Source organism: Galeopterus variegatus, unplaced genomic scaffold (assembly GCF_000696425.1).
Source record: "Galeopterus variegatus unplaced genomic scaffold, G_variegatus-3.0.2 Scaffold5077, whole genome shotgun sequence".
NCBI classification, from domain to species: Eukaryota; Metazoa; Chordata; class Mammalia; order Dermoptera; family Cynocephalidae; genus Galeopterus; species Galeopterus variegatus.
The window spans coordinates 25,914-45,873 of NW_007731188.1; the positions used below are offsets into that span (position 1 = coordinate 25,914).

The 19,960-nt window shown below is 46.4% G+C and overlaps 4 protein-coding genes across 4 annotated transcripts; 2 read left to right on the plus strand and 2 right to left on the minus strand.

The window, feature by feature from the left end:
- Positions 1–850: 850 nt before the first annotated feature.
- Positions 851–4,700, plus strand: RNF39 (ring finger protein 39). Its single transcript, XM_008588870.1, has 4 exons — positions 851–883; positions 1,112–1,134; positions 1,352–1,443; positions 3,834–4,700. Exons 1-4 carry the CDS (start codon positions 851–853, stop codon positions 4,412–4,414), a joined length of 729 nt encoding a protein of 242 aa, XP_008587092.1. The 3' UTR covers positions 4,415–4,700.
- Positions 4,701–5,087: 387 nt separating this feature from the next.
- Positions 5,088–8,516, minus strand: PPP1R11 (protein phosphatase 1, regulatory (inhibitor) subunit 11). The gene is made up of 3 exons (XM_008588865.1): positions 8,244–8,516; positions 7,036–7,144; positions 5,088–6,595 (listed from the first exon to the last, which is right to left on the minus strand). Exons 1-3 carry the CDS (start codon positions 8,310–8,312, stop codon positions 6,393–6,395), a joined length of 381 nt encoding a protein of 126 aa, XP_008587087.1. The 5' UTR covers positions 8,313–8,516; the 3' UTR covers positions 5,088–6,392.
- A 2,276-nt stretch (positions 8,517–10,792) lies between these two features.
- On the minus strand, positions 10,793–14,510 carry ZNRD1 (zinc ribbon domain containing 1). The gene is made up of 5 exons (XM_008588866.1): positions 14,401–14,510; positions 14,166–14,321; positions 13,815–13,915; positions 13,503–13,612; positions 10,793–11,028 (listed from the first exon to the last, which is right to left on the minus strand). The coding sequence occupies exons 2-5, from the start codon at positions 14,308–14,310 to the stop codon at positions 11,004–11,006; spliced, it is 381 nt and encodes a 126-aa protein (XP_008587088.1). The 5' UTR covers positions 14,311–14,321; positions 14,401–14,510; the 3' UTR covers positions 10,793–11,003.
- Positions 14,511–15,022: 512 nt separating this feature from the next.
- Positions 15,023–19,265, plus strand: LOC103604304 (putative uncharacterized protein ZNRD1-AS1). The gene is made up of 3 exons (XM_008588871.1): positions 15,023–15,064; positions 18,029–18,104; positions 18,504–19,265. Exons 1-3 carry the CDS (start codon positions 15,045–15,047, stop codon positions 19,263–19,265), a joined length of 858 nt encoding a protein of 285 aa, XP_008587093.1. The 5' UTR covers positions 15,023–15,044.
- Positions 19,266–19,960: the final 695 nt, after the last annotated feature.

A 19,960-nucleotide genomic window follows, 5' to 3' on the forward strand; every position in this document is an offset into this window, starting at 1 on the left:
CCCCGGACTCAGGCTCTAGCCGAGTTGTGGGTTGTTTGTTATTGTTGTTCTCGGCTCCTCCCAGGGCCCCAGGCAGGGGCGGGGACGGGTGCAGGAGGTGCGGGAGGACGGCCGTCGGGGCCTCTGGCTCCTCTCCGCTCCCAGCCTTATCACCCACCCACCCGCCAAGCCCCTGGCCCGACTTCTTGGCCACAAACCAACCCCATTCCTTTGCCCGACCCCCAGGCGTCTGGGATTCCCGGCTGGCTTCTCCCCAGCAGCCAAGCCGGTCTTGGGTCTTGCTTCCGCCCTTTGAAGTCTTCGTAGACCTAATTAGTCTAGGTGTAATTGGCATAATCAGGCAAATTGCCTTTCCTCTCTCCCCCTCTCCACCATATTGGCCTCGTCCAGCCATCTGCACTGGACAGTGAAGTGGAGGGGATAGAGATCCCAGTGCTTGGAGAGGGGAGCATCCAGCGCCCTCTCCTGGCTCCCATGGGACGCAGCGGATCTTTTGGGCCTCTTAGGACACGTCCAAATCCAGCTGCCTCCCTGGCCAGGGTAGAGAGACACAAAGCAAAGGGCCCAATAAACGCCACCGGGCTTTTATGGCAAGAGTGGATGCAGCTTTATTGTAAGGCTTTTATATACCAACTCTTAGCCCAAGGGCTCTGGGAGTGTGTTTGGTCTGTGTGATGGGAAGTGGGGAGGACGGAGCTTTGACTGGGATACACTCAGGAAGGTGGATGAGGATGGGGTCACTTAAAGAGACAGAATGGAGTTGGGGAGGCAGCAGAGGAAAGTAAAGATTCTGGGGGCAAAAAACAGGCATGGATGAGGATGGAGAAGGGGAACTGAGAACTCTTGGGCAATGGAGTGGGAAGAAGAGGACAATGGGGGTAGAGTAAGGAGGATGAAGAAAAAGTGGTGCTGGAGTGAGAGGAAGGGTCATGAGAAGCGAAGAGGGGAAATGAGAGGGAAAAGGAGCACAGGGGATAAAGAGGTGGGATCACTCCGAGAGGTGGGCAGGGGCATCACCAACTCAGACAGAGCTTACCTGAGGAGGAAGGAGAGGGCACCCCACAGTATAAAGCCCAGAGTTCACATCCATGTTTTCTTCTGCCCATACCAGGATATGAGGAAGACATGGAGACGGTAAGTTCCACTTTTACTGTTCCTTCTACCAGCTGCCATAGCCATCACCTTCCCACTGGGCCCACATCTTTGTGCCCATTCACAGGCAGGTTTTCTGAGGTATGGCCTCATCCCTTCCTGCTGCAGAGATGTGAGTGGGGTAGTGGTGGGTGCATTTAGCATCAGAGGGCAGAGGGGTATTTACTGATTTCTTGACCCTTCCCCCTCATCTGTCCAGATTTGATGTCCCAACACCCAAGTCGTCTAACTCAGAGGACGATCTCCCTGAAGAATACCCAGTGGTCAAAAACATGCTTCATAGACTGACAGGTAAAGAGGGAAGAAGGGAGAGAACTGAATGAGATTCTGTGTTAGGTTTACTCCCTTTTAGCTCTCAAAAATGACCAAGTCCTTTTTGATGTCTATATTAGTTTCCTAGGACTGCTGTTACAAAGTAGGTAGCTTAAACAACAGACATTTACTATCTTGCAGTTCTGGAGATAGAAGCCCAGAATCAGGGTGTTAGCAGGGTCCGTTCCTTCTGAGTGCTGAGGGAGAATCTGTACCATGCCTCCTTCCCAGATTCTGGTAGCCTCAGATGTTCCTTGGTTTATAGATGACCTTCACGTTGTCTTCCTTCTGTAGGCATTTGTCTCTGTCTCCAAATTTCCCCATTTAATAAGGCAGCAGTCATATTGGATTAGGGCCCACTCTTATTACCTCATTTTAACTTGATTACTTCTGTAAAGATCCTATTTCCAAATAAGGTCACATTCTGTGGCACTGAGAGACTTCAACACATCTTCTTTTGTGGGGGGACACAACTCGACTCATAACAATGTCTATCCTAATATTCCAGCCAATTTCCCTCTTCCTTTTTCATGCACTCAAACAACAGACCCCTGGATGTCAGCTGCCTTTCAGGAATCTCTGCTCCTACCACCTCTCATCACTCCTGTACAGAAGGGTCCCAGGACTCCAACATCTCCTTGCCTCTTCCTTCCTTGCTCACTCCCAAGGCTGCCCTCTACCTTTCTTTAAACTGTCTAGGAAAGATGTTCCACCCTCTTGGTCACTCACCATCCACCCAATTCAGATTGCTTCTAGCACCCCTAATCCAGAAATATTTCCTCAAAGCACCTCATACCTACAAGGCCAATGGCTCTTTCTTTCTTGTCTCTGTATGTTACCATCTTCTCTCTGCTCCTCTGCCTCATATCCCCACAGAGATAGGCCTGTCCACCCCCACATATTCCTGTGGGTGGGTGGGTTGGTTTCTCAGAATACCTTGGATTCCTCCCTTTGCCCCTCCCCGCTGTCACCTGGGGTTCCCTATTAGGTATCAGTCTTTCTCTTTAGATCCACCTTCCCCACTCTGCTGACTCAGCTCCCATGCCCCACCCCAGATGCTGCAGATCAAGATATTAATCCTNGCCCGCGCGGGGAGACGCCGAGGGGGCCGTATCCCCACCATGGGCTGCCTGGACCCGCACGGAGAGGTGAGGCTGGGGTGCGCTTCACGGGACCCGAGCTGTTGGTGGAGGCTCATGGGTTCCCTCGGGAATGGTACCTCCAGAGCCAGCCCCCTTATGGAAGTTTGGGCAAGGGATGGAGTGGGGGAGAGAAAAGCAAAGGATGAGGGGGCGAGGGCTGACCCTGGGTCCTCAGGATGAGAGGTGCCAGAAAGGATGACAGGAAGGAGTTGACACTTGGTCCAGAGGGGAGGAAGCTGGGCGGATGCCTGAGTCTTGTGAGAGGAGCTGGAGAGAAGAGGTTGGGGAAGCCGAGAAGTGGTTGGGCTACTTAGAAGGCGGAGACCCTTGGGGACCCGCGAAGAGCGCGGGAACTGCGGGAGCGGGGGCCGGGCAGCCGACGAGGTGCCCAGGAGGCGGCGAGCTGGCGGAGGGGAGGGAGCTGACGGGCGGAAGGGAGAGCTGACTGGGGTGAGGGCGAGCAGGGGGCCAGGGAACTCGGTGCAAGCGGTCAGAACTAGCGTAGGAGAGGGCGAGCAGGCGGCTGGGCAACGGTAGAGAAAAAGCTGGAGTGGAAGGCGGGGAAGGAGGTGGGGGAGCAAAGGATGGAGGAAGGGAGCAGATCCAAACGCCGCTGTCGTGGGGCTGGCCCCCCATTCCTCCCTAGAAGACTGATCATCCTCACTCACTCTTCCTCCTTCAGCCCCATGAAACAGACAACCTCCCCTCTTTCTTTCTTTCTTTCTTTTTTTTTTTTTTTGTGGCGGCTGGCTGTGACTGGGATCCAAACCCTTGATCTTGGTGTTATCAGCACCACACTCTAACCAACTGAGCTAACCGGCCAGCCCAACCTCTCCTTTGACCCCTGCACTGTGCCCCCTGCCTAGTGTCAGCATGGTCCTTCCTCAACTCCTATCCTACAGAAGTGGCGCCCCAGTGCACAGGTCCGGGCTTGCCCAGACCTGCTTTTCATATGCCTTTGTCCTTTTCGGTCCTGAAGCCGCCTTTTGAACTGTGGTGGGATCTCTAGCACTCTTAGACTCTAACTTGTCCTCCGGTGCCTACTCACCCTACCGGGCCTCTGATTCAAAATCTCTCTCATGGGGCTGGCCGGTTTGCTCACTCGGTTGGAACGTGGTCCTGATAACACCAAGGTCCAGGGTTCGGACCCCCTTACCGGCCAACCACCAGACAAACAAAAAACCAAAATACTTCTCACGGGGCCCTCTACCTGCTTCCCCTTTCCAGCCGACCTGACCCTGGACCCTGGCACCGCACACCGCCGCCTGCTTATCTCCGCCGACCACCGCAGCGTCAGACTGGCCCCACCAGGGACACCCGTGCCCCCTGACGGCCCCAAGCGCTTTGATCAGCTCCCGGCGGTACTGGGCGCACAAGGCTTCGGGGCTGGCCGCCACTGCTGGGAGGTGGAGACCGCTGATGCCGCCTCCTGCAGAGACTCTTCTGGGGAAGAGGAGAACGACGGGGAGAGCCGCTATGCCGTGGGTGCAGCCGGGGAGTCGGTGCAGCGCAAGGGCCGCGTAAGGCTGTGCCCCGCGGGGGCTGTGTGGGCCCTGGAGGGCCGCGGAGGCCGCCTGTGGGCCCTCACAGCACCCGAGCCTACCCTGCTGGGCGGCGCCGGGCCCACGCCGCGGCGCATTCGAGTGGACTTGGACTGGGAGCGGGGCCGCGTGGCCTTCTACGACGGCCGCTCGCTGGACCTGCTCTACGCCTTCCAGGCGCCCGGCCCCCTGGGAGAGCGCATCTTCCCGCTGCTGTGCACCCGCGACCCCAGCACCCCGCTCCGCATCGTGCCGGCGGAAGGTTGAGTCTTGTCCCAGCACCAGTACTAGGTTGGCAGGCCGCCAAGAAGCTGCTTCCCCTTGGGCACGGATATCCCCATTCATTGCAAGGATCATGTCCACGCGCCCACTGCAGGAGTATTGATAAGACCCACCCCAACATTCTCTCTCTTCCCACCAGATAACAAGACCTCAACTGGCCCCAGCTTTCCACATCCATGCCCACTCCCTCTCAGGAATCTTTCTCCCCCACCACTACCAAACCGATTTTCCCCCTTCTGTATTATTCCAGGCTTGAATTGGGAATAAGCCTGCTCCGTCAATATTGGTAAACTAAGACCTCAACTGGCCCCAGCTTTCCACATCCATGCCCACTCCCTCTCAGGAATCTTTCTCCCCCACCACTACCGAACCGATTTTTCCCCTTCTGTATTATTCCAGGCTTGAATTGGGAATAAGCCTGCTCCGTCAATATTGGTAAACCGCCCATGTTTACTACACACAGACCCTGCTAGTCAAATATTTACCTCCCACTCTTAACTCTCTCTCCTGGCTCCAAAGAAGGGGTCAGGGCCTTCTCCACAGCTCTAAGGCTTGGGCTTCTTTGTCCTGTCCACTCTGAGGTTTCTCTTCAAGAAAAACAATAGCCTTGTCCTAAAATAAGAGGCTTGACTCTGGCCTGGACCCCAGAGTCCTCTAGGAAGCTTGATACCATTTTTATTTTGGGAAGGGGGTGTGACAAGCCAGTTTTACTTCCTGTGACTGCTTTCTATGCTCACAGCCTTTTTCTATTAAGAACCTTCTCAAAACTTACCCCTGCACATACCCACAGAAAGAAACCAATGGTGCTACCTCTCCTCTCCACAACCTGGGAAGGGCCCAGACATCCCAAAATGAATCCTTGTACACAGTCTCACATCTTACCCCATATGTATAAATGGGCCCATATTTAACACATTTTGTGATGTTGGGTTATTTATTTTGTGCATCTGTGGCAATAAATGAGATCTCAGTGGTGGTATGGATTTGACTGATCTCTGCAACTGTGCATGGCAAGACTGGAAAAAGATAACCAGACCCCAGTAAGGGTTAAGGAGGGCTGAGAGCTGGACATCTGGGATGGCAGAGACATTACTGTCTAGGAAGGAAGGGGTGTGCATGTAGTGCAGGGGACACACCCTCTTCTCTTTGCTCCCTCCCTTTTCCTTCCTCTCCCAAGGAACCAAGACCCTGGGACTATGTTGGCTCTGTCTCTGAAACGGAAAGGCCAAAAGCTGAGGAGATAGTTGGCTCTAAGTGACCAGTCTCATGCTAGTTTTGTTAGAAATCGTAGATCACATGAGAAGGGTGGGTAGAGAGAACATGACTATTTCTTGTTCCTTTTCCATTAGAGATGAGAATGACAAAGACTTCTCTCTCCTAATTCCTTTTGAGGGCATGAGGGGGATGGGCAGGAAGGGAAGGACTGGGAGCCCTGAGGCCTCCTATAAAACCTCATATCCCACAGACAAGGAAGAATTAGGATTATATAAATACATTAGTAGAAGAGCTCTAAACCAGGATTAACAAGCACAGCTGGGGCAAGATTGCCTGGAATCTGACTGGGACCCTGGCAGTGAAAGCTGGGACAGTTGAAAACCCCATTTAAGTGTTTGGGACTAAAGTTGAAAGTGCAGGAAGCCAAGATAACTGGATCCCAGGACAGGCAGTTTGGCAGTGAAAACAAAGGGAAGAAACTGGGACCAATATGCCTGGATCCCTGGAGAGAGGAGGGTGGGTACTGGAAGGAGAAATGAGGGCCAGGGAAACCCAGAAGCCTGAGTTCTGGAATAGCAGCAAGTCAAAATTCCAGGATCTCTGTCTGCCTTCCTCTTCCTCTCCCCTCTATCAGGCAGAGGAGAGAAGGGGGCTGAAGAAGGGATCAAACCATGGGGTTAGTCCCCAAGTAGCCACAAAGACACATTCAGGGCCAGACAGACACAGGAATGGTGTGGAAGAGAGGAATTTAGTGCTGCATTGGCCCTGGAGGGGGCTGGGAGGGATCAGGAGGCTGGGGAGGGGTGGTGGGGATGGGTCCTGGGGTTGCATGACTCCGTCCTTTGCGGTGGCCCCGTACACAGTGTGTATGACCACAGCCCTCCTCTTCCTCTTCATCACTCTCCGTGGAGCTCTCGCCAAAGGCCCGAGGTTTCTCATAAATACAGCAGCCTGGATTTGGAAGGAAGAGCCCAGTTTAAAAGGAAGAAGAGTAAGATACAGTCAGTTCCATTCTTATAGGATTTTAGTGAAAATTCCTGTTTCCACCATTGTCTCCTCCTAATTTCCAGGATCCAGCTTCCCCAGGCCCACCCCCCCGGGACTCAGTCACCCAACCCCCTTGTCCTTTTACACAGCCAAGAATCCAAAGCCCCACTTCTCCCACTTCTGGTACCTCTTGCCATCAGACCTTGGCACATCCCAGTTCTAGCCTCTCTGTACCTCCTTCCCTCTAACCTTAGCCTCTTTTCCCTGATACCAGAGAACCACCAAGTAAGTGACAGGATTGTGAGCATCTGGAGACTTCTGGGAAGCCAGTGGATGTGAGAAGGTAGAAGACATGCAGAAGGGAGCCAGAATGCCAAGGGTACTGTGGGCCAACAATTACTCACATTTTGATGAGCGTCGCCCCATGTGTTCGTTGTCCACAGTGTCACTCGTCCATTCCACCTTTTTCTCTGGCTTCCGTTTCCGAAGTTTGATGGTTAGGCTCCGATTCTCCTAGAAGGTTAAGAGGGATGGGCGTACTTATCTAGTCCCCATCCTACTGACCTTTCTTATTCCCTCCCTGAGGACTCCCTTTCTTCTCTTCCCCAGCTCAATCAGTATCACAGATACAGCACCAGAGGGTCTGGGAGATGATAAATAGAACAGGTTGTTGACCTTAGTGAGTCTCTTGAAGAGTAAGTATTTTTTCCTGTTCTTGATAATGCTAGTGCGTAGAGAAGACATAATTCCTAACCTAGGGAATGTCCCAGCAAATCTTCAAAGGAAAACATAATTCTCACCGTTTCTGTCTTCCTCCCCAGATCATTTTTGAATACATTAATACATAAAAATTATTTTCTCAGTCCCTAGTGCCTTTGGTGTGTCTTTTCCATAACCCCTATTCTTTTTCCCATTGAAGAAAGACCTCCATTCTTACCTCTCTGATCCTCAGGTACAGCCTTCCCTACCTATACGGAATCCACCCTAGCATGCTGGCATCTCTAGTAACCACTATTACTAAATTAATAACTAAACTCCCTTAATCCAGAGATTATTAAGCTCAATGCAACTTTCTCCCTTTGAAAGCAACTTAACCTGTTTTTATAAAAATGCTATTTGTTTCTCCACTTACATCTCTCTCTGATTCCTCAAACTACTATCTTTGTCTCCGTTTCTTGTTTCTTCATTCCCCCCACTTCCTTTTACATTCATCTACTCAACAAATATTTATAGATAAGTATGCTTCCAGTAAAATTTCCTTACAGCTGGCCTCCAACCATGCTTTCTTACAGGCTTTTCATTTCCTCCCAGCGCCTTTCTTGCTCCTTAATCCCCAACTTCCCATTCTTTCATTACTTATGCACATCACGAACCCAAGCAGCAACACATATATCGTAACTGTAACCCCCTATTACATGTCCCTTGACCAACCTCCTGCACCATCTCTGCACTGCCAATATCGCCAATACCCTGCAATTCTCAATCCCTGATATTCAACCCCACATCTTCCTTATCCCCAGGCTCAGCCCCTCCAGCGACTCTCCAAAGCCCTGTCCCCTCCCTCCCGTTATCTCCCAGACCCCTCCACAGTACCGCCCCCCGCCTTTCTCACGGGCTCGGTTGTCACGGTAACCGTTGTCTCAGTGACGGTCTCGCTCAGCCCAGCCCCTGCCTCGGCCATGGCTAAGGCTGAGGAGAGGGAGGACGGGAGGGAGAGGGATGAGACACCCTTCCCTTTTTCTGGATCTCTGAGTTCTAAGAGAATCCGTGTCGGATTCAGAGTAGTAACAAGGATCCTCCGCCTTCTTTCTTCCCCCTCCTCCTGGGCCTCCGCTTCCCCACCCCTGGGGATAGCCTGTCCAACCCCACTTCCGGCTCTCCGCTTCCGGGTATGACGCATCTGCAGTCCCTCTTTTCCCTTCCCCGCACCAAATGCGTCAAAGCGCAGGCGTCGCCGGATTAGTTCCGCCGTAAGGTTACAGTGCGCAGGCGCCGCAAGAAGGAGAAACAAATTTAGCGGAAGAGGCGTCACTGCGTGTGTGGGAGGAGGGGGCGCGGTCAAGGGCGGCACGCGCACTCACAGGCTGGGGAAGGCTGGAGGGGGCGCTAGTCTGTCCTAGCTGCGGACTGTGGGCAGTGAGGGAGGAGCGGGGCCAAACTAGGCGCCAAGTTGAGACGTCCTGTAGCTGAGTCCGTCCCTCTCTCCATCTTTAAACCTTAAGGTGGGTGGCAGAGTGGGGAAACTTAGAGGCAATAGTAATGACCCTGTCTTCCCTATTTCAGTTTCCTTATTGTTCCGTCGGGGCGTCTCTCATAAGAAACTGGACCTGCGAGCAGTTGGAAACACATTTGATTAAGACTCAAGCAGTCTGGGTTCCGGTCCTCGCCATGTGCCTGTAGTGTTCGAGCAGGGCTCTTGATGCACCTTCAGCGTGGATATTTCCAGTCACTGTGCTAGGCCTTGAAGATGGAGGTGCATAGTACACTCAGACCGTGCCTGTTAGCTCCCTGTCTAGTGGGAAAGACAGGCATGCTCAGAACTAACAAAAATATAAGACATTGGGGCATTAAAATAGTAATAAATCTGATCTGTGAAGTTGAGTTACATACTGCCAACATCATTTTTCTGGGGTGGAGATGAGTAGGATTAAGCAGAGAAACAGTTATAAATAACAATATAGGCCATTTTATAAAAATAGGTACACGTTTCTCAGGGAGCAAAAGAAAGTGGTAAAACAAGAATTTAGAAAGCAGACAGATTTTTTTTTTCTCGATAGAGAGCAGCTTACATAGTCGTGTGCACTAAAGGAAATGCAGTTTTGTATTACTAGAATGTAAAGGGAACGCCAGATGAGGCTTGACAGGTAGGCAGAGGTTATTTGAAAGGCCCCCCTCGATAGAGAGCAGCTTACATAGTCGTGTGCACTAAAGGAAATGCAGTTTTGTATTACTGGAATGTAAAGGGAACGCCAGATGAGGCTTGACAGGTAGGCAGAGGTTATTTGAAAGGCCCCCATATGCTTTGCTAAGAAACTTGGACTTTATCCACCACTCCAGGTTTTGGGAGTGTGTCAAGAAAGTCAACTGCCAGAACAGTTCAAATGTACAGTGGGGAAGACTGCCCTGCCCATCTCTCCAAGCTGCTGTGGGGGCCAAACAAAATAGTGTATGTTTGAGAGTTCTGAGTATATAAAGGTCCACACAATTATAAGATAATCACTATTACTCTCACCCCATGATCACCATTTAAGCCAAAGAATGCAGGAATACTGATTCCCAGAATCAAAATTTGAAAATGTTTTGTACTGTGCCTGGACTATGTATTTGTTCCCCTTGAAAATTTGTGGTTCAAACTGAAAAAACACAAGATAGAAGTCAGCTTGTATAGTATAGTCCACTTAAAAAACAATGTGTGTGTACTTATACACACACAAGCACAGATACATAATTTGGTTATCTCTTTAGAGGGGGATTCCTTGTGACTTTCACTTCTTTCTTCCTACCTTTTTTATATAAAAATCTGGCTGGCCGGTTAGCTCAGTTGGTTAGGAATCAGTCTTACAGAGGGCTGGCCCGAGGCTCACTGGGAGAGTGTGGTGCTGGTAATACCAAGGCCACGGGTTTGGATCTCATATAGGGGTGGCCGGTCATAGCACACTGGGTGAGCATGGTGCTGACAACACCAGGTCAAGGGTTAAGATCCCCTTACCCGTCATCTTAAAAAAAAAAAAAAATCAGTCTTGTAACACCAAGGTCACAGGTTTGGATCTCTGTACTGGCCAAAAAAAAAAATCTGTTACGAGGAATATATATTTACTTCAAAAGCAATAGTTTTCCAAGATGTCCATCTATAGTACGTACATACTAGTATCCCTCAATATCAGATTTTTTGTTATCCAAATTTATATACCAAATAGATATGGTTAAATTTTCTGTTGAATCTCTCACTACCTGAACTCCCAGTTTTGGTTTTCCTAAACCCAGGAACTGAATAGGTTTAGATAGTGAGAGAATACTTACAATTGCTTTTTGTATTAGCCTCATTCCTGGCTTCCTTTTTTCGTCCTTGTTTTTTTTTTCCTTTTTCATACAAATATTTACCAGTAAACTCATTTAAATTCCTTTTGGAACCAGACAGATTATAAATAACATATATGTTGGGGTCTTATAGAAAAATATAACTTTAATAAAGAAACTCAACCAGGGGTAGGAGTACTCTGGGGACAATGATAATCCCCACATGATTATCTGATTCTTCTCTGGGAGCAAAACATTGCAACCAGAGGAGATGGACAAGATATCTAAGAACACAATATCCTTCACTTTCCAAGAAGAGGAGGGAGGAATTCTTGAGTCGCCCCAGAAAAAAGGATTAGGAGTCCTCTTTCTCCTGGAACCTATGGAGAAAAAAAAGACGTTATATTTGACCAAAGGAACAGTTTCTAGCAGTGTAAGATGAGGTACTGAATTAAATAATCAAGGAAGGACTTTTATTCATGACGGTGTGAAGGACTAGCTCTCCTAAACAATCCTTGAATTCCACCTTCAGGACCACTAAAAATGCTGGCATTAAAAATATATCTTTTCTGGGCCGGCCCCGTGGCTCAGTTGGGACAGTGCAGCGCTGGTAGTGCTGAGGCTGCGGGTTCGGATCCTATATGGGGATGGCCGATGCGCTCACTGGCTGAGCATGGTGCAGACAGCACCAAGCCAAGGGTTACGATCCCCTTACACACACGGTCAAAAAAAAAAAAGAAAAAATGTGTCTAATGAATTATGACCTTGAAGTATGCAAAGGTTTCTTAGAACAAAAAGCAGTAACTGGATCTCATAAAAATTAAAACCTACTCATAAAAAAAAGTTAAAAAAATAAATAGGCAAACCACAGATGGGAAAAAAATTATCAAAAGATATATCTGATTACAAAAATATTTTTAATCCATTGATGAGATGGCAAGAAAGTAAAGGCAATTGTCAAAGTGATTAAAGATGATGTGAAACCAGAAACCCAGACAAGTAAATTAAAACTGAAGTCCCTACTACCATGGTGCTCTTAATACTGTTTCGACAGCCACAGGCAGCATAAGGAACTGGAAACAAAAACCTATATCTGATAGGAGATCCCTTGCATAAAATTGGGACCCCCCAAAGGGCTATCCTGTGTGCAAATGAACAGAAAAAAATATCCAATTCTGTAGAAGGGGAATTTGACTGTCTTAGTAGGTAGTGGGAGAGATAAATCTCCCCTGAGAATTTCTAACCATAAGCTGGCCATAACTTACATGGATTTGTGGCTCAAATTCATATTACCTGTGTGCTCCAAAAAACCTGAAGCCAAGAATTTATTTAACGTGATTCCAACAAAGAAAATGAACACCCCCCCCCCAAAAAAAAAAAAACCAAGCTAACAAACAAAATAAAGTGATTCCAGCTTGGTAGTGCCTTAAGGCACCTGAAAAAGAAACACGGATGCTGAGAATAAAGCACTCATCCCAGGCCTCAAAGAATTACCATAGTTCAAGTTTTAAAAAACCTGGGCTTTACAGTCAAAAATCACAAAACGAAAGAAACACCATGAGAGAGCCATCAGAAATAACAGACAGTTGGGGCTGGCCAGTTAGCTCAGTTGGTTAGAGAGCGGTGTTGATAACACCAAGGTCAAGATTCAATGCCCATACTGGCCAGCTGCCAAAAAACAAACAAAAGAAATAACAGTAGCATCAGACCCGGAAAAACTGTGCATATCAGAATTATCAAACACAGAATATAAATAACGGTGTTTAATATATTTAATATACACTTAAAGAATAAAAGGAGCAATTTAAAATATGATTAAGGAACTGAGATTTATTAAAAATGACTGAGAAGATTTGAAAAGTAATCAAATAGAGCTTAAAAATAATAATAAAAGTAATGGGCCAACCAGTTACCTCAGTTAGAGCGTGGTATTGTTACACCAAGGTCAAGGGTTTGGATCCCCATACTGGCCAACCACCACACACACAAAAAATAATGATGATAATAATAATAATAATTGAAATAAACTGAAGACAGAATTAGTGACCTGGTCTAAGACAGACCTGAATAAATTACCCAGAAGGCAGCATAAAGAGAAAAAAGATAGAAAATGTGAGTAAAGACATTTTCTTTAGAAAGACAGGGTGAGAGAAATGGAGGATAGAAGAGAAGGTCTAATAAACTAATTAGAAATTCAGAATGTGAGAATTGAGAACATGGGAGAAAGGTAATATCAGATGAGATAATGGCTGACAATTTTTCAAGGTTGATAAAAAAAAAATATATCAATTCTAAGTTTCAGAAAGTCCAACAAATCCCAAATAGGATAAATTTTTAAAAGCCACACCTTGCTATATTGTAGTGGAACTGTAAAACACCAAAGACCAAGAGGAGTTCTTAAAACCATTCAGAGAGCCATTTTCTTTAAATCATACATGATTAATTCTTACCAAAGTAAAACTATCTTGACTACAGTTGAAGACTCCAGCATAATATGCTGACCACTAGGCAATACTTGCTTTCTGTGTTTTTTCATTTCCTTTAAAAAGGTTTAGTTTACTGGCTATAAAAATGGCAAGAAAATTTTCTTATTTTGGGCGGGGGGAGGGCCGCTGCTGGCTGGTATGGGAATCCGAACCCTTGACCTTGTTTTACAACACGGCATTCTAACCAACTGAACTAACCGGCCAGCCCAGAAAAACGTAATTTTAAAAAATTAAAAAGACCACAAAACTCCCTATTACTAGAACTGCACAGAAATGTGGGATGGAAACAATTTAGTACAAAAAGTTATTGGATTTTTTAGACAGCAAATAGACTGAGAAAGGGCAGAGGGAAGAGAAAGGATACCCACTTGCAGTTGGTACAGGTGTAGAAGACAGTTTGCCCTTCATCGGCTGAACGCATCTGTCTGGTGTGGTATGCCATTCTCTCATGACCACATCGAGAGCAGCGCCTGTCAATCTGGGAAGAAACTGGTGGATTAGGGAGGCCTAGTCATACCCCGTTTCGAACAGGAATCTGTCCGTCACACCCCGCAGACATCTATGATCTAAACACCCCTCCTCCCTCTTTGAATTGGTACAAAATTCTCCTGATGTCTGCAATCACCCCTTCATTTCTTTCCCAGTCTCCTCATGGCACTACTCTGATTTCATTAACTTACCAAAGGTCCCTGGAACTCAGGCCCTTCCTCCACCGACATAGGCATAGGTGTCCCCAGTTTGTGGAACACCACTGAGGTCTTCACAATCTTCCCTTCGAAGTCTGCACAGGCAGTAAGAACTGGTTGTGGATACAAGCGGAGGGAGCTGACACCCGCACCCCTCCCAACCCACCCCTAGGCCAGGAGGCCCTACGTCCTTCCCTTCAGATTTCTTCCCTAGACTAAACGTACAAGTGCTTGCTCTCCCGCTCTAGGGCCCCTCTTCCTAGTCCAACTGATCTTGAGGTCCTCAAACCTCCAGCCCTTTCATGCTGGGCCCTCCGCCCGTTCCACTGTATACAAGCCCCTCACCCCGCACGTTGATGGAGAAGCCACAGCGAGTACAGGTGACTGTATCCTGAGCCCCGGGAAGAGGTAGGACCGAGCCGCAATCCGGACAGAAATCCAAGTCCGACTGAAAGCTGGAGGAGGTGCTGGCGAGGTCCATAAAGGACATGCGGTCGAAGGCTGGGAAGGGAACGAAAAATTTATCATCAAGTGAGAAAGACGAGCCTCCTCCTCAGTCAGGGTGTAATTCCTATATAACCTGAGCCCTCCTCCCACGCACGACTCCTGACTCTGCGACCAAGTAGCCAATACTTCCGGAACTGCCAGCCAGCTTCGGATACTTTACTAGGGATCCTTCCAGAGGCAGGCGAGAGGGCTGAGCCAAGTCTGCGGGCTAGAGCGCCGACCGCGCAAGCGGCAGGGCAGCGAGCCCGCGGCGGGCTAGAGCGTCAACGCCTTCAGGCGTACGATTGGCTGTGACGTCATAATTAATCGCGAACCTCATCCCCGGAGCCTTTGAGAGGGAACGGAATCTAACCGAAGTATGGTGGTACTCTGACGTTGAGCAAGAAAAGTGCTAACCAGTGCTGAGCTCTGGCTACTTTCCTCCCACCGCCCAATCCTGGGGTATTTTGTCTCGCATCCTACAGGGACCCAGTCGGGGGGTGGGGGCGTCCCCCCTGAAGATAGTACTAACTCTACCGTATATGAATACAGTACAGTACTGATTTCTCTGGATTAGTGAACTGGAACTCCTGCGGTTCCTAAACTGGTATTTCCCTTGTGCGGCTGCGCAATCATTAAAAACAAAGCTAAGCATTGTGGGACTCATAGTTCTGGTGTTTCTTGGGACCTGCTGACCGAGCTTGGGTTCTCTGCAGAGCCTCGCGTGCTTTGGGGGCAATGCAGAGCCCTTGGAAGGGGTGAGTCTGCTTCTTAAGGAGCAGGAAATGGAGTGAAGGCACAGGAGAAATGTTTAGTCCCCCGGGACAAAAGGAAGCCGGGATGAAGTGGGACACTTGGGAAGGGGCTGAGGACTTGGGAGGTGGTGGAACAGAAGAGGTTGGGACTCCCTTTAGGGTTCTGCCAAATGAGGGAGGCTTAGCATTAGTCAAGGGAGCCCCTTAGGTAGGGTCTCTTAAGACTTATGTCCAGTTGGCTTTCAGTTGCGGACTGCTTTCTACCCGCTCCCCCGCCTCCCATCTCTCCAACTCTAAATCATTGTCATCCATTAGGTAGACAGCTGACACTTTCCTAATCTTTTATAAAACATGAGGATAAGTAGCTTTAGAAGATCTTGCCGTTGTCATTTATCTATAATCTACAATCTAAGTAGAAACTTGTCCTGGAGGGGCAGCTTCTAGATAAGTTTTCTAGTTCCTTCCCAGCCCTCCCACCACCACCACCGCCCCCCAACCTAATGGCTGTGCTAAGCGCCTTCATATAAAAGTTCTGAGGGCCAGCCCGTGGCTTACTTGGGAGAGTGTGGTGCTGATAACACCAAGGCCAAGGGTTTGGATCCCTATATAGGGATGGCCGGTTAGCTCACTTGGAGACCGTGGTGCTGAGAACACCATGTCAAGGGTTAAGATCCCCTTACCGGTCATCTTAAAAAAAAAAAAAAAGTTCTGGAGCCATCACTGTTTTCTCCTCTGAAAGATACAGGCTATGTTTTTTTCTTGGGAGAAGCTCCCATCTGCCTTTCTCTGTAATAATGGAGAGTCACCAGAGTAAAGGGGTTAAAACTCAGCAAGCTGCTGGAGTGACAAGTCCCATAATTTCACTTAACTGTGAAATTGGCTGTCATTTTGTCTGTCTTAAAAAGGCAGGTCTTTTGCTAAGCCCACGATGGCACGGAGTTTCATTCTCACTTTTCTGTGTGTCTGTCTCTTTCAAAAAATGGAAATTGAAGTTAGCCCTCCATCCTCTTCAGCTTTCCCTTTTTAATTTGACAAACATTCATTGAGCATCCGCCATGAATACTATCCTAATAGTGATGGCTCCAGAACTTTTATATGAAAGATCTTAGCACAGCTATTAGGTTGGGTGGTACTGGTGGGAGGACTGGTAGTGAACTAGGGAACTGCAGATGGTGCAGTAAAGGGACACAGCATTAAAAGGCATGGCCCTTTCCCAACAAGAGCTCACAATCTACTCAATAAGTATTTATTGAGTACCTATACCAGGCTTTGAGCTGAGGCTGAGGAAGCAAAGTTGAAGTCTGTGTTCTTTGACCTCAAAGAGCACAAATGAATAATTAGAATACAGTGAAAGTTTACTAGTAGGTACAGACTGTGAGAGCCCAGGACAGGCATATAAGACAAATATGCCTGTATACTTGAGGAAGATTGGTAAATACCTTAATAAAGACAAATGCAATGTTATGGCAATATAAGAGAGGAAGATACTTAGATATTATCTGATAAGGATAATCAACAAATCATTAATTTTGAGAACTTGAGATCACAGACTCTAATGATAAGTACTGTGCTGGATGCTATGTATAGAGAAATAAAAGTAAGATGGTAATATTTTTTATTCTCAGAATAGGTACATATAGTCAGGCAAATAAGAATGTGCCAAAGAGGTCAGCGAGATTGAATATTTGATATCAGATTCTCTCTGATAATATATACAGATCATTATATTTATAGGTAGAAATTATAGTTCCCACCCTTTATGAGCCTAAATTTCAGCATAAAAATGTTGAAAGTAATATATGAATACAGATATCACAATGTAAGGCATGATTAATTTTCAAATGAGTTGTAGAAATAAAAAATGTTAAGAGTTTAGGGGAAGACAAAGCCAATGTGACATAAACTAGAAAGACTTTACAGAGAGTCAAGGACTTGACCTGTGAGGGATAGATAACTACCATTTATTGAGAACTTAACATATAGCATCAAGCCAAGCTATTTACATCTAATTCATATTTTTTCTTTGTAATCCTGAGAAGCAGATTTTTGTCTTATATCTTCATTTTAATAGATGAAGAAACTGACATAGAGAGAAGTTCAGTTACTTTCCCTGAGTCACACACATAGGAAGTGGTGGAAATAGGATTCAAATCCAGCTGTGTCAGGCTCCAAATCCCATGCTTTTAATTATAAATGGTATAAAAAGCACAGTGATGAAATGCTAGGCATCCTCAGTGGCTTAAATATGACCTCACAGTAAACTCAGATTTGACCAGGGACAACACATAAAAGTTGGTAGTCTCTTTTGTTGACATCAATCTGCCCTATAAATAAGCATAGAGTAACCACAGCTTCCCATCCTGAGGGGCTCAACAGGGAATGGTCTCATAATGGATTCAGGGTTAAGAATGATGTCAGTGTAGGCAAGCAGAGGGGTGGGTGACCAGATAAAAACAGAATTTCAGAACAAAAGATTAGAGGGCAGAGATGCTGTATGTGCTGATAGAGGCAGAGAGGGCCCGGATCAAGAAACAGCAGAAAGAGGATGAACTGATAAACCCGGAGTCTAGAATTAGCTCAGAAAACAGAGGAGGCTGGAGGACTAAGGGATCTGGCATAGATGTATTTGGGCAACACCTCACCAAGGAACCTATCGCTTCCCTCTCCCAACCCCTGATACAAGATTCAGAATGGTTCACGCTGAGTCCACAGGAGAAGTATGCTTTTAGTTCATATGATAGGAAAGATCCTCTTCTTATTAAAAGAGCATTCATGATTCTCCACCATAGGAATGCAGTGATTTCCCATGGGGAAAGTGGCCCCGCTGTAGTCTGCCTATTAGGTTTTCTCTTTGTGACAGAAATACTCTTGGTCTTGGCCAAAGCAATTATGTTCTTTGACTCAGTGTGTGAGCCGGTGTGCTCTGACACCTCCAACATTCTAATCTAACTTCTTTTTATCTTCCAGATTGGCCTGGGCTAAAGCATCTAAAGATCCTAGGATTGCTGCAGGTCAACAGTCCCCAATGGAGAAAAAGATCTTGGTAAATAAATTATCTTCACATCAGACAGTTTGGAACTACTCAGAGAGGGAATCTTAGGTTTAAAATCCTTCTGCCCAAGTGACACCTTCAAGAAGAATGTCTACATTGGCAAATGTTTCCCAACTATATCTACAGTTGTAAAACCAAGTATCATTTTGAAAACTCCCAAACTATATGTTTATAAAACTAGTTGTTGATTTGTGGTGGTGGGTACTTTCAGAGCTCACAGACTCACCTGGGAGTGAGGGAGTAAAATCAATTATTACACTAAAGTAAAATTTAAAAAGTACATATCTTTTCTTGGTGTCAATAGGGAGGGTGGGCTCCAGTGTTCAAAAGAAAAAGATTATTACATTATTACATTACATTATGTTAAAACTCTGAACCTCACTTCGACAGAATCTAGGTGGTGTGCATACAACAGCAGCAAGACAATTGATAAATCAAAAATATCAAGAGGAGTATGAAACACTCTGTAAAGAGCAGGCTCTTTCTCTTGACTACTGGCTTGCCAAAGCAGAGTCTTATTACAATAAAAGAATAGTGGAAATGATGAAAGAAGAGGAGACAGGCAATGAAATCAAGAAGAAAATGGAGGGGAAAACAACCCAAAGCATACAGGGACAAAAACAGTACTATTTGCTACCCAAGAGAGAGATGAAACACATAGAAAGGCACATACATCAAACAGGCCAGGCCAGAGAATTTAAGAACAAAACATTTAGACAGATACTACAACCCCCCACTGAAACAACATTACCGAAAATTAGGCCAGAAGACTATGGCATCCAGAATGCACAGAGAAGAAAGCAGGTAAATGACAGGGAACAGATGCAAATTAAAGATCACCAAGAACGTATGATTCGAGGTAGAGAACTTAAAGAGCAAAAACTCAAGGAAAGAATCTTGAGAAAAAGCCAGTACCAGCCACCTACATATGAGAAGCGTGAAAGCGTAAAGAAAGAGATAAAAGAGTTTGAAAGAGTTATTGCATATCCACTCTTCCAGCCACACAGTAGAAGTCAACTTAAAGTGAATGTTCTTATGGAAAAGTCTCAGAATAGAGAGGAAGCAAATACAATTATAAAACCATATGAAAGGAAATTCTTGGCTGTGCCACCCTTTTTGAGAAGTCAAATAGGAAAAATAAAAGCTTGGTAAAGCTTTTATGATAAAATTGTGTCTCTTAAAGGAATTTTTTTTAAAATGCTAATTCTCATCTCTCCCCAGTCTTCAATGAATATTCCATTTGTATCAGATATAGAAGTATGAAATAGTTCTGGACTTGAAAACTACTTTAGTTTATTTTTAGTTGCCTGGCATGTATTTGAGTTGATTTATCCTCTTTGATATTAAGTTTCCTCATTTATAAAGTGGGAATAATATTTCATAGCATTTATGGGAGGTTCATGATTTTTGTGAAGCGTTAGTATATATTAGTTGTTTCATAAATGTTAGTTTCCACACTTGGGATACCTGGGTTGGGTAATGGGGGTGGATTGGGAATTGTTCTAATCTCCCTCTCCCATTTTCCCTGCTCCTAATCCTCCAAGGTTATTTTGATGAGGTTGCTGTAATTCAGTATATAATCTTTAATTTCCTATTCGTACCTTCATCAGAGAATTGCTAACCAGGCCGGCCCTAAAAGTCTAACTTACACCATACAATTTATCTGTAGCAGAAACTTAATTTTGAGAACCTCTTATGTTCCAGGCATCATGTTAGTTACAAAGAATGAATAAAATGTCTGCCCTTGAGTAGTTTATAACTAATGGCATGGATCACTCTATAAACAGTTAATATAATGTAGTAAGGGTTCTGGTAGAGGTGTACAGGGTACTGTACAAAGGAAGGAC